The sequence below is a fragment of the Coturnix japonica genome, chromosome 2, assembly GCF_054131305.1.
Source record: "Coturnix japonica strain WE chromosome 2, WE-NBRP24, whole genome shotgun sequence".
Taxonomy (NCBI): Eukaryota; Metazoa; Chordata; class Aves; order Galliformes; family Phasianidae; genus Coturnix; species Coturnix japonica.
Window position 1 is genome coordinate 33,765,753 of NC_140664.1, and position 13,237 is coordinate 33,778,989.

At 36.9% G+C, this 13,237-nt stretch overlaps 1 protein-coding gene across 2 annotated transcripts in view; it reads left to right on the plus strand.

The window, feature by feature from the left end:
• Positions 1–13,237, plus strand: part of TOX (thymocyte selection associated high mobility group box) — a 216,823-nt gene that overhangs the window by 180,572 nt on the left and 23,014 nt on the right. For both annotated transcript variants that reach the window (XM_015855652.2, XM_015855653.3), the window contains 2 exons: positions 874–1,104; positions 12,296–12,376. In XM_015855652.2, the coding sequence (XP_015711138.2) occupies positions 874–1,104; positions 12,296–12,376 (312 nt within the window). The remainder of the gene's footprint in view (positions 1–873; positions 1,105–12,295; positions 12,377–13,237) is intronic.

A 13,237-nucleotide genomic window follows, 5' to 3' on the forward strand; every position in this document is an offset into this window, starting at 1 on the left:
ATAAGATTCTAGGGCTGTTCTCAGAACAGTTAGCCAGGAGTCTTCTTGCACAAGTTTCTGCAACGTATCGCCTAGATTAAGAAGTAATGTGGTATCCTAATATATAAAGGAATTATAAATCTTATTAAGTCAAAAATACTTTGTAAAGAGAAAGTCTTGTCAAAAAATAAAGTTAGAAACTTCAGTTATGGCTCCAGTTATTGTCAGGTCTCCTTGAGCATGGAGTTTGCACAAAATTGCCTGACGACTTCAGGATGATGCTACCAAATTAACTAGGGAAACCTGGTTAATTACAGTTTTGTCAATAGTTTTAACTGTCATTTAGCTGGTAGTTTTGTGTGCCTATAGGATGAAATAATAGCAAGATACTAAAAGTTGGATAAATTAATAATGGGTAACACAGTATTTCTATTTCTCCATATTTTTCTGAAAAGCTCCACGGCCACTAATTTTTTGTTAAAGATACCTACTGTCTACTATGATGTTATAATGTAATGGCTAGGAAAAAATCCCCTTCGTTTTCAAATTGTAGCATCACATTGTTCTCATGTTTAATGAGCCACAGTGATCAGGGTTGTTCACTGTAGTCACCTAGGTGCTGTTGGACACCACACAGTGAAGTATATAAAGGGAAAATGAAAGGCTTTTGTTCAGATCAAGAATATCCAGTAATTTTCCTCATGCAGTTCTTCTGATTTAAATATGTTCTGTTCTGTCACTTGACATGAATTCTCAAACAAACAAACATGATGAAAGTTATATCTAGTCAGTTGTGACTTCTATGCTCTTTACTTTCTCGTATGTCAAACTCTCGTGATGCACACTAAATTTAGTTGTTTTTTTCTTATAGTACGTCTCTATTTTTTGTTACAGGTTAATGGAGGAGAGAAGAGACCTGCTTCAGATATGGGAAAGAAACCCAAAACTCCCAAAAAGAAGAAGAAGAAGGACCCAAATGAGCCACAGAAACCTGTGTCTGCCTATGCATTATTCTTCCGAGACACTCAAGCAGCCATCAAAGGCCAAAACCCCAATGCTACTTTTGGTGAAGTCTCTAAAATTGTAGCTTCAATGTGGGATGGCTTAGGAGAAGAACAAAAACAGGTACAGTATGTGCCGTAGCTCACAGGACTTGTTGAAAAAAGGAAATAATAATAATAATTTTAGAAAAAGTTATCTGGGTCATCTAAGAACTGAGGGCAGCTTCTTTTGTTTGCGGAGATGGATCTTGAATGTGTGCTATATCAGGAGAGTGGTTTAAAGAGACTAAGATAAGGAGAGTATCATTTCATTTCTTTTTTCAGTCTGTGAAATGACTTCTACTGGGCTGTGACATAAACTTTTAGATTACACTTAGTAGTCGTTTATGCTGAAATCAGTGGGCCTAATATTCCTCAGCAGGGCAGACAGGACAGCATTGCCTTGTCTATGAAAAGGTGGTGTATGTGGGCATTGCCACAGATAAATATATTCCTGTACAGTGGGAGCAGACATATAATGGAGCCCTCAGGTTTTCCCCTGCCCTGTGATGCTAGGAGGAAAGCTAGGCTCTTACTCTCTCCCAGTACACCTGTTTTTTTCAGATGGGGATGGACTTAGGAGATGTTCATGTAGGCTTTGGAAATAACATCCTGTGGTTATTTCTGTCTTCCATGGAAAGGCTTTGGTCCTGCATTGAGTTCAGCAAAGCTGGTTCTGAATCTTTGCAGAAAACCTTCTGAGTCAGTCAGATCCCACATAAAAGTGGGTAATTCTTGGTTGCTAACTGCATTCATGCGCTTACAGTGACATCAGCTAACAAATACTATTCTTGCTTTAGCATACCATTACTTGTTGTATACCAGAACTTGTTATTGGTTGCATATTTACTAACTTAAATCAGAATGGATTGATAAATAAATAGGAACTTTAAGAATGATACAGTTCTAGAGGGAAAGAATATGCTGAATGGGAGTTACGTTTGCTGCAGGAAACGTAGGTGCAAACAAACGTGCCAGGAGTACTGGGCCAAAAGTGCATCTCATTCATTCATTCTGATAATGTCATTATTACATAATAAATTACAGTTAATTTGTCTAACATTAAAAAGGAAAGTAGTACTGTGATTTTTTGTAGATAAAATCATTTGAGCTTAAAAAAAAGAGGTTCTCTTCACAAATCACTAGATGTTATATGCACCTGTAGTTCCCTGCGAAGGTAAAAGTGTAAGAAGAATCAATATTTGGCACTTACTAACCAAAAAAAAGCTTACTTTATCTAATAAGTTTTGTACAATGAAGTCGGTGCTGAGAACGTCTAGCTGGAGAAAGGGTAGCTTCCTAGATCTAGGGGTCAAACATATCACTCAGCCTGGCACTTTAGGGACATGATTTAGTGATGGGTCTCCGTAAATCGGGTTGATGGTTGGACTTGATGATCTTGAATGTCTTTTCTAATGTAATTGATTCTATGGCCAAGGTCATTTGTTTTGTTGTGTCTTCCTTCTGCTTTTTTTAGTATGTCCAGCAGAGGACAAAATTACATGCTTCATCAGACAGTCAGTTGAGACCCTCCCAGGACAGAGATTCTCTCTTAGATGACCATTAATTTTTGGAAGCATGATAGTAGATGTTCAGCCTCAGCAAAGTGTTGACTCTAAATATGTTGCTGTCATAGTGATCACTGTTTTTCCTTCCACAACCTTCTCTCTGCTTACAAAGCAGAAGATTTCACTTCATGCATAACGGTCAAGGATGATATAATAAAGCTAAAAGACTGTGTTATACAATTTTCATTGAATCTGACACTTTAAAAGTACCAGGAAAAAATTGGCAGTCTTTCCATAGAATCTGTCTTAAGAAAACTGCATTAAAAAGTTCAGCTTTGGCTTGTATTTTCTATTCAGGATTGACAGTAATAATTGAAAAAGACCTGCACTGGAACAGCTGAAGAAAATTTATTTTCCTTATCTCTGTTGTCCTTAATTTAAGTTGGAACGCAGCAGAATGACGTGTTGTGGAATCCACATAACACATACATGAAAAAAGTGAATAAAACTAGATTTTTAAACCAATTATTTCAAGAGTTTGTGTTAGCATATCTTTGTTGCTCTTTGACTCATTTTGCCAGTTCATTATCACCAGGCCTTTTTTAATTGAGCACTGTACAAAGAGAATAAAAGATAGTCCCTATTTAAAAAAAAAAAAAAACTAAACTTAAAAACAGCAATCCCATTTTCTAGAATAAATTTAAACTCATTCTTTATTCCATTAGAGATCCAGTAGTACAAAGTAATGATTACAAGACATCTTAACTGACTTGATAGTCTGTATTTTAAAGGCCTAATTTTTCAGATGTATAGCATTAGTAGCTGTTATGAAACCTGTGTCTCTGGTAGGAAAACTGAACTTTAAAAATACTAATGATTAATGCATTATTTGGAATTTGACATTGAAGAAGCTTCAGAAATTCAGTAGGTAACTAAAGAAACAATAAAATCATTAGAGTAATACTTTATTGATGAATTATACTTGCTGAAAAAAAAAAAATTCAATTATCATAAAGCTCCTGGCTTCTGTGTTTTGGAAGCAAATGCTTATTCTGCAATTTAAATAGAATTGTGTTTCCAAATTATGTTTCCTGAATTGGAACTTCTTTAACTATTTAAATAGTAAATATAAATGAATCAGAAAGTAGAACATAGTGCAGCTATTGAGAAAGAATAACCTTGTCTTTTTATGCCAGAATGAAACCTTCACTGTTTTATGACCTGAGCTAGCTTTTTCTAGCTAGCACAGAAATTCTTATTTATCCCCAAAGATTGACCATGGAATAAATAAAGGTATTGAAACTCAGTACAGTAACTACCTAAAGGCAGCATATACATGTCCAAGCCTTTGTTAAAAAAATAGTTTGTTAACCTGACATATTAGACTGTAGTTTTAAAGGACTTGTGCAGGAGCCATTTATGTTTCTCAAACTGCAAAGAAACTAGGAAAATGTTGGTTGAGAAAATAGGATTTGAATAATGAAAAAGCAGTTATTATGAATTGTGTTGTACTGGGTGCCTTGCTTAAGTTAGGAGGGATTTATACTTAAAATGCATCGCACACTGATTGTCTTACCATGCAACTATTGCTATTTATTAGATTAAAGCAGGTGCTAGTATACTAGTGCTCTCTTCTTACCCTTAGAAGATATTTGCATTATTGTGTCGCATGCTGTAACTGCTTCCACTAATTTCAGAGGACCATTTTCAAACACTGGTGTGAATCTGTGGGTTTTTTGTCCAAAGCTTTATACAAAGAGGCATCTAGGATTTGAAGGAACTGTAGAAGCGATGTTGTACTTTGTCATAGTTTCTTCTCAAATTTTAATGTGGGTACAATAATTACATATAAACAGACACAATGGCTCTGTGTTTTCCTTCATTTTTCACTGTAAATGTTTTATAAAAGTGTTCTGATTAATAAACCTGTGAATGGAATACAGCTGTAACACTGAAGTGCTGGGATAAATTCTAAGTGCTGTAGCTGTAGCATAGGGATATTTTCAGTGAATATTTTACTTTCTGTCTTACTCTCATGGACATTGTTTTCTCCTTAGTCAGTACTATTCTTCTGTGCATCCCCTTTTTATAGCTTATTTATGTACATCATTGCCCTCTGCACACACTTTTACTGCAAAGGGGAGAAAAACAGCCCCCAGGGAGGAGGGCTCAGCATGCTAAATGGTCAAGCCTGTGGCTTTCAGACAGAATGCTGGTTCAAACTAGGTAAAAAGGCTACTTAGGTCATTTTCTGTCATTAGATGAAAAAGGAGAGTCATTTTAAATCAGTACCAGATGTATGTGTACTAAATGAACCTTAAGTTTCTAATTGGAGCCCTCGTAAAGCAGTAATAGAAGTGGCAAATTACAAACAAAATGTTCTTGTTTACATTAGTGTAACTTTAAAACTTCAGCCAAAAACCTTAATAAATGTGCTATTATACTAAAAATGGAATTCCATATCTATTCAACAGTTAACAAAATTAATCTCTAGTGTAACTTCAGCAATTTAACTGGAATTCTAGCAGGAATGAAGTTGGCCTTGTATAAACAATTTAGTGCATATGTATCTGTATATGTGTGCATGTGTGTACATGTGTTTCTGTGGGTTTACATAAATGTTTCACTGGCCTTGCAGCAGGAAGATGGATGGATTAAGAGACTCCAAAATTAAAGATCAGATAAGAAGGGAAAGCGACTGTATGAGTGCTGGTAACATATGCCTTCTTTCAGGCTGCATAATTCATACACAGTGATATTAGCTGCAACAGTTAGCTCAATTGCAACTCCTCATTATTTTATCCTTCAGTATTTATTCCTATGTTTGATGCCTCATGAAATTACTGTTAATGTGTTTATATAAGGGCAGATCTGACACAAGTGGGAAGAATTTAATTTCCTACTCATTCCTTCCTGCTGATGTGTCCTCTTCCCCTGGTAGAAGTGGCAAGTGTAAATAGTTAATTTGCTTCAATTATGAGCCTGTCCTGCTAAATTAGAAGCAGCAGGAATATGAAGAGCCAGAATTATACTTATGAGGCAGCTGACAAATCCTCTGAGCTTACAAAATCAAATCATTTACTCCTCATTGGTGCTCAAAGACCCACTAGATAAAAGCTGCAGTTTATTCTTTAAAATCTGATGGAACTTAGATTGTATGTTACCGATGCTTAAGTAAATTGAAGTCCTCGTGCATTAGTGTCAATGATTCTGATGCTGTTAGCATTTTCATTATAACACACAAGCTTTCAAGGGTTTCTATTTCGGTCACTGAAAATAGCCCAGACTGATTTGATCACGAAAAATAGCTCAGCATGTTTTATAAGTTTATTTTTTTGAGGAAAAAGAACAGTGAAGTTTTATTAACAGATTATCCATTGCTGGAATGAATCAGGTAGACTAGGAGGAGGAGCTTTAAAAGTAGTGCTTACCAGCACTTCTTGTCTGACATGATGACACTTAAATATAGTGTAATTTTTGGCATAACACCAAATCTTCTCAAAATTGATCTCAGATTGATGTTTCAAGAGGCTTGGCTCATCCTGGCCTGTAAGGAGACCTAACCTCCCACAAGGCACTGTGCTGTGTTACTCAGTCTTACTTCAACTTGACAATTGAACTCAACCCATGAGTGGAAGAGACATGGTCAGCCCATCGCAAGGCCTTGGGTTGCCCAGTTTCAGAGCTTTGGGCAGTTCCAGAGACTGCATTGCAGACGTGGAGATTGATCCAGAGAATCTACAAATCAAGTTCAAGTAGTCAATAGCATTTTGGGAACATAAATTTACAGGTATTTTTTTATTTATGCTCATATACTCATGCAGATGTTTGTTTATCTGCTTCTTGTTCCACTCATAATAATGACCTTTTTTTTTTCTTTTTTTTTTTTTAAAATTGTTAATATTTCTGTGCTAATGAAGTAATCTCCAAGGAATAACTGAGATGCTTGTAAAAGAATGAGAATGTACTTTGAATTTAGCAGATAAACAACCACACAACATTTAAATTTACGTATGTTTTATTTTTGTAAATGAGAATGGGAAGCAAAGGTACATCTGTTTGTGCATACTCCCAAAGTGAATTACAAACAATTCAAAGGATTCAGGAATAGGCATAACAAAAAAACAGCCTTATGCCTTCCCTCCCAGCTACTTGCACTGGCGAAGTTGTTCTTACCTTTGTTGTACCTTAGGCCTGTTTCAGGAGCTCCACTGTTGTTTTTTCTTTCAGCAGATTTCTATGCTGAAACTTCTATACTGGAACTACACTGTGCAAATGCACTGTGAAAGCTCCGCACACAAACACAGTTCTTGTGCATCTTACCCTGTTTAGAGCAATTCAGCCTATAGTCCTGCTTAGTCCTCCTAGCTGGTTGGTCATCCCTAGCCTCCCAGAAGCACTAGGAGGAAGCAGTGGGGAACATTAAGCCATTAAGCCCCCACTGCATTTGGGGTGGATTTCTATCCCCCCTCTGCTACATACAACAAATACAACACATGGCCTTGGAGTTGTGAACACAAGTGAACAAGTGCAAGGCCTTGCAATGGGCTGCACTTCACCTTCTCGTTGTATTTGGAAAGAGCTGAGCCCAATACTGATTCCAAGTATTGCTGCTTCAATATTTGTAAATAATAGCCTTAATTTTCTACTCATTCTTCTTACCCACCCTTTATCCATATATTTGAGCTTGATGGGAACATGGCTTTGATTTATATTTGTACACAACTGGACTTACACCCAATTATTATGCTCCATTTGGGCTCAGACCCATTTATAAAAAAGAATAGTAGCAGGTGCAAATAATCACCAAATAAATTGCGTGTTTAATGTCATTTGTTTTGTGTCCAACTTTCATCCCACATGCTTCTGATGAAATAAACACTCTCCTGTAAGTTGCAAGCATCAAGTCTGAAAGGTCACGTTTAGTCCTGACATAAATGGCTGCAAGATCCAGTGAGCTCCATAGAGTTTCACTGTATGTGCTAAAGTTGACTTTGGCCTGTGATCTTTACCCCGCATGCCAGAAAGACTGAATTATTTCCCCTAAGCCTCTAATATGTCATCATTGTCATTTTCATGATCTGCAGTCTAAGAGACTGCTGAGCCATAGAGCTAGCCCTGGGCCTCTTTTTAATCTGTGTGTACCTAGATTAAAAATCAAATGGTAACATTTTTCAGTATCCATTAAGCAATTCTGAGGATTTTTTTCTGACTGCTGTGGGAATATCTCTCTCTCCATATTTTAGAAGAATGTGTGCAGCTCTAAGTGCCTTTGCTTCAAAATCAAAAGATTAAAACTATAGATATGTCTCCCGCTTGGAAAAAATACAAGTTTTCTCTGAGAGCCTAGGTATGTAGGGCCAGAAATGGCAATTTGAATGTGGAACTAAATTCTGGATTGCAGCCTACCATATTTTCTCAGATACCATTCCTGTAACTGTAGCCTGTGAAAATGACACTCCCATGGGTAATAACACTGCAGAGACCAAAAAGTCAAAATCAGTCATGTTGCTTTTATATTTGTTTTTGCATGTACTATTTTTCAGGTTTATGGAACACTTCCATCAAAACAAATGTTGGCACCTTTACATCTTTTTAAAAAGACAAATATAATTTACTTGGAAGCCGCAGCTCTAAGGAGTTGTCCACAAGATAAACTGAAAATTTCTCCTTTTTCATCCTTTCCGGCTATTTAGGCAAAGTCAAGGAAATAGTATGGTTCTTTCTAATTTGCTTTGTCAGTTAGGAGACACAAAGCTTTTTCATACACAAACTCTGAAAGTCATCTCCTAAGAGCATCTGTCAGTTCCATTCACTATCTCTGACTCTCTAATATCAAAAAGGACTGTAGTAAATTGTTCCTTCTTCCATTCAAACCTGATATTGAAAGCCAAGGGCTTGTTAACAGATATTCATGTGCTGTTCCCCTGGAGGAAGAAGGGTGCAAAGCCACACTGGACCATGTAGGGCTTCTGTTTGTTGTGATATGTTGGTAGTCCTCCACAAGCAAGTTGTGAGGAAGTTCTTTGGGTAAAGATGGTTAACCAGAATAAAAATTTGGCTCATGGCAGTACAGGTATATTTTCCATTATATATATCAGCAATGAGTTTCATATCATATAACACACAGAACAGCACAGGAGAAACAAAGCCTGCCTGAAGGAATTTGTGATCTAGGAAGACAAGAACTATGCAGCAGCTAAAACACAGAAAGAAAAACATAATCAGAAGTTGGCATCATAAAATGGTGGTTTTGATTTGGTAAATCTCTCAGTGTGGCTGACCATATAATGCACCACCACCCATCTATCTCCAAGGGAGACTCTGGGGCAGCCAGACTGAAGATGTTTATTGCTATTAATAGAGTTCAGCCCACAGTGTAGGTACAGCAGGTGTATGGTCAGCCTGGGGAACTGGACCTAAAGGATGCCAGAGCAGAGGTGTGGTAACTGGTACCAGGCTGTTATTTTACCACTGGAGATCCAGGGCATTAATTTTCTCTGGTGGCACCATTCAAATGCTATCTATCTTCTGTGCTTATACACACAAGTTGGATTTTCATATTTCTTATGGAAAATGCCTTTTTCAGTATTCCCGCATGCTTTTCTTAACAGTGTAAGGGAACTTGAAGCCACCTTAGTGGTTGTACTTGGGAAATGTAATTAGATAGTAAATTAAGAACCCATGTATTATGTTGTGTGAATTTGCATTTGTGAAGCACAGTAGGAAAAGAATGCCAGCAGCTTCCATTTGTGGACAAATTAATGTAATTGTGGTGGTTTGGGGTTGCTCTAACAAGCTGAAGAGAATAAGAATAAATAAAGGTGACCCACCCTGCATATACAGAAATGATGTTTTTTCTGCCAACATTCAATTTCTTCAACTTGGACAATGGAAAAAATAAAATACTGTGTAAGAAAAAAATACACAGCTGAAAAAGAATGGGCCTTTACTGCCTGAATGACAATCAATCAGCATTCAATTATAATGTTAATTGAATTAAAGCAAGCTAAGAATTACTTAATTCTGTACATATATGCTCTGTCAAGTTACTTATTTAACAATTGTTACTTGCTTGAGGGAAAAAAGGAAAATGTTCTCATAGGAGAGATTTCCGAGATGCCAAAAATGAAATTAAATATTACCAGTAGACACTATAGATAAACAAAATAACAGAAATAGGATTCTTCATAGAGGAAGAATGGTAAATGTATTTTTAGAAATTACGTATTTCAGAATTCAGCACCGTCGTAAGTTCAAAATAAAGTAGAGCTTTAGCCATTTTCTAGAGCACACTTGAATGATGGCACAAACCCTTTTCCTCCCCCAAAGCACCACAAGGATGGAACTCTGTTAATGTTACTACAACACAAAACCATTTTAACTTGAGGGCTGAATTCTTGCAGCTGTAGAAAAAAAAAAAAAAGTAAAAAAAAAAAGTAATGTAAAGTAAAGTAATGTAAAGTAAAGTAAAGAGGTTGGAAAGGGTAGCTGACTTACTTCTACCTGTATTAGGTACAAATGCTGAGGACACTCCCTGATTGCTCTGCCTTCGTAAGCATGAACTCAGTGAACTGATATCCATTGCAAGGGCCGAATTTGTTTGCTTTTATATGCAAAGAATACTGACAACCAGACCTGGTAATTCATGAAAATGAACAAGTCCCAAGACAGGCAAAATGTACTAATTTTTATAAAAACTAATTTTTATAATAAGCCAGAAACAATGAGAATTTTTGAAACTAATGTGAAGATCATCACTCATATTTTGCCTAAACAGTGACCATCTTGAAAAGAACAGCAATATCAAGTTATTGCCCTACAGGCAAGTAAACCTGCAAGCACCGTTCTGGTCAATGCAAGCCAAGAATGCAAGCTAGGGTTATCCCATCCTCAAGAACATTTTTACTGTGAAGACCTTCTTTGGCATAATTAATGTCAGCATTGCAATGGAAGATATCGTGTTCATTTGATTATTACTGTCTCACCAGAGGAGTCAAGAAAAGAGGGCAGTACTTTTCCTATGAAGTACTGATGTTTTAGTTGGAGCTTTGCGGAATTGTTGTTAGCTTCATATTACTAAGTTAACCTCAAACAATATGATTATTTGAGGGAAAAGTCAGATCCCGGGGGACTCTTTCAATATGCTGTGACTGTAAGTGCACAGCGGGAGCGTATATTTTTTCTATTTATGTAATACAAAATAAAACCCAATGTGGAAGTAGTAGATACATGATCTTTTGAAGATCATTATTCTGTGTAAAATTCTTTGTTCAGCTGTGTTTTTTAAACTGGCTATCAGAGCAATACAGAGGGATTGCAGTATAAAAAGCAGTCTTTGTTCTGTAGGTCAGGCTAAATTCATTGTAGCAGCTACAAACAGATTGTTGACCAACTTCTTATTCATTTGCAAAGCAAACTGCACATTTCCCTAATAATCACAAGTGATTACAAGTTAAAAAGCAAACTGCTATTATTTTTTGGTACAAAACAATAGGAGATCAGCCAACGCTGTATATTTGTCTTAATCTGGAGAAATTACAAGAGGGCACAGATACAGTTGCACAGCTAAAAACAATTTCATTTCCCATGTTTACAATTTTAGAAGCCTAAGACTTCTCTGTTTCCATTATGATCGTTTGCTTCCCTGGGAAGAAAAATCCTTAATCCTTTTAGGCAGTTTTGCCAGCCCATATCTGAGGACTGTTCCTGAAAGCAGAACATTGGTGAAATAAAAAACATTTTTGACCAGTACATTCTATATAAAAACTTCAAATTTGTGTGTTTGTGAAGCTTTTCTCTACAACATGTAAGACTAGGAATTAATCCTGCTTAATTACAAGGGTAGGCCCAAAATTTACCATTTCAGAACAACCAAAGAAAAAAACAAGCAAAATACTGTAGTATTTCTCAAGAGAAATTCTGGCCCGTTCCTGAATTTGCCACTGACGTTGCTAACAGCAAGTCATTAGCTGGGCTACACAGGTCAGAAACTCATTCTCCTCTTGAGAACTTTCAACCCTATGTACACTTTTATAACATCATGTTACTGCAGTGTGAGGAGGTCCTGCTATGCCCTGCAGACAATCTTTGATCTTGAAATTTGGGCAAAATTGAAGTGACTCTCGAGGCTTTTTAATTTCTTATGAGATTATGTGCATTCCATGTTGAAAATAATTTGGTGAGTTGAGAGAAATGTGCAGAAATAGATCTGTGCTCCTGAGAAGTTAATTAGAATGATATGAGATCAAGGCTGGGATAATGACAAGCATTTGTTATCCTTAGCAGTTCCATGAAGCTTCTTTGACTGCCTGCAACAGTTTTTCCAGGGAAGAAAGAAAGAAAGCCACTTGGTTGACCTCTGTGGTACTGTCATTTCCTCCTTCATTTATCTCATGTGTCCTCCAGAGCATTCTTTTCTTCCCCAAAGACCTTTAACTTGTATCACAAGTAGAAGCCAGTGGAGAGGCCCACACTGTCCCTAAATGTCCCATCTGCAAGCATGCCACGCATTTAACTTCGAAGAATTAAACCTGAGATGCTATGAGTGATAGTGTTTCTACAGTACTGCTGAGTAGTTAAAGGGTGTTTCACACTTGAAACAATATTGTCATTCAAATATTTGGTGTTTATTATTTTACTCTTTAAAATACATGAGGAGAAAAGGATGTTTACTTAGAAAGACTTTATGAAGATGCATGAGACACACCTATGGTATATAAAAACAAAACCAGATTAATTTACCAATGTGACGCTCTTTGTTTTTAGGTATACAAAAAGAAAACTGAAGCTGCCAAGAAGGAATATCTGAAGCAGTTAGCTGCCTACAGAGCAAGCCTTGTATCCAAGGTAACGCACAGTATATAAACGTATACATGTATATAGCAACATATTGCAAAGCATTTTCAGCATTTTTATTGTGCTGAGAGCACTGTAGTATTTAGTGCAAATAGCCTTGTTTTTTGTGACCTTAAAATTAGGACATCTCAGCGCAAAAGCTCAATAAAATCAGTAATCTCTCCATGAACAGATACCCTTTCCCTTTTGCTCATAGTGACAGCACTCCTCCAGTCTGGGAGCATCATACAGAGGAAGGAAATCCCAGTAAAAAGACTGCCATTGTCTAATTTGGCATGCCAAGTAAACTACAAATGTGCCATGCAGGCAATCATTCTACCTATGAGTGAAAACCACATCATACACAAAATGCCTTTTTTTGTTTGTTTGTTTTTCTTTAAGAATTGTTTTGGCTTTTTTTTCTAATCACAGTGCTGAACAAGTCAAACTCAGCTCACATAGCAACTTTTTATTTGAAACTGAAAGCCTGTTTTATATCCAGGAAGACACTTACATGAGCACAGCATAGGTCACCATAAGGCTCTTGCATTGGAACACCCACCTGCATATCCCCAGCACGCATTAGCAACACATTTTTATATTACAGAATCACAGAGTGGCTTGGGTTGGAAGAGACCTTAAGGATCATTTGGCCCCAAACCCCTGCCCTGGAAAAAGCTGCTCCCCACCAGCTCAGCTGCCAAAGGACCCATGTACCATGGCCTTGAACTGCTGCAGGGATGTGACACCCACAGCTTCTCTGGTCAGCCTGTGCCATGGCCTCACCACCCTTGACGTATAGACATATAGATATGCAAACATTCTTGGTGCCCATTATTTTATAAAAGACTGATTATAATGTGGATTAAACTT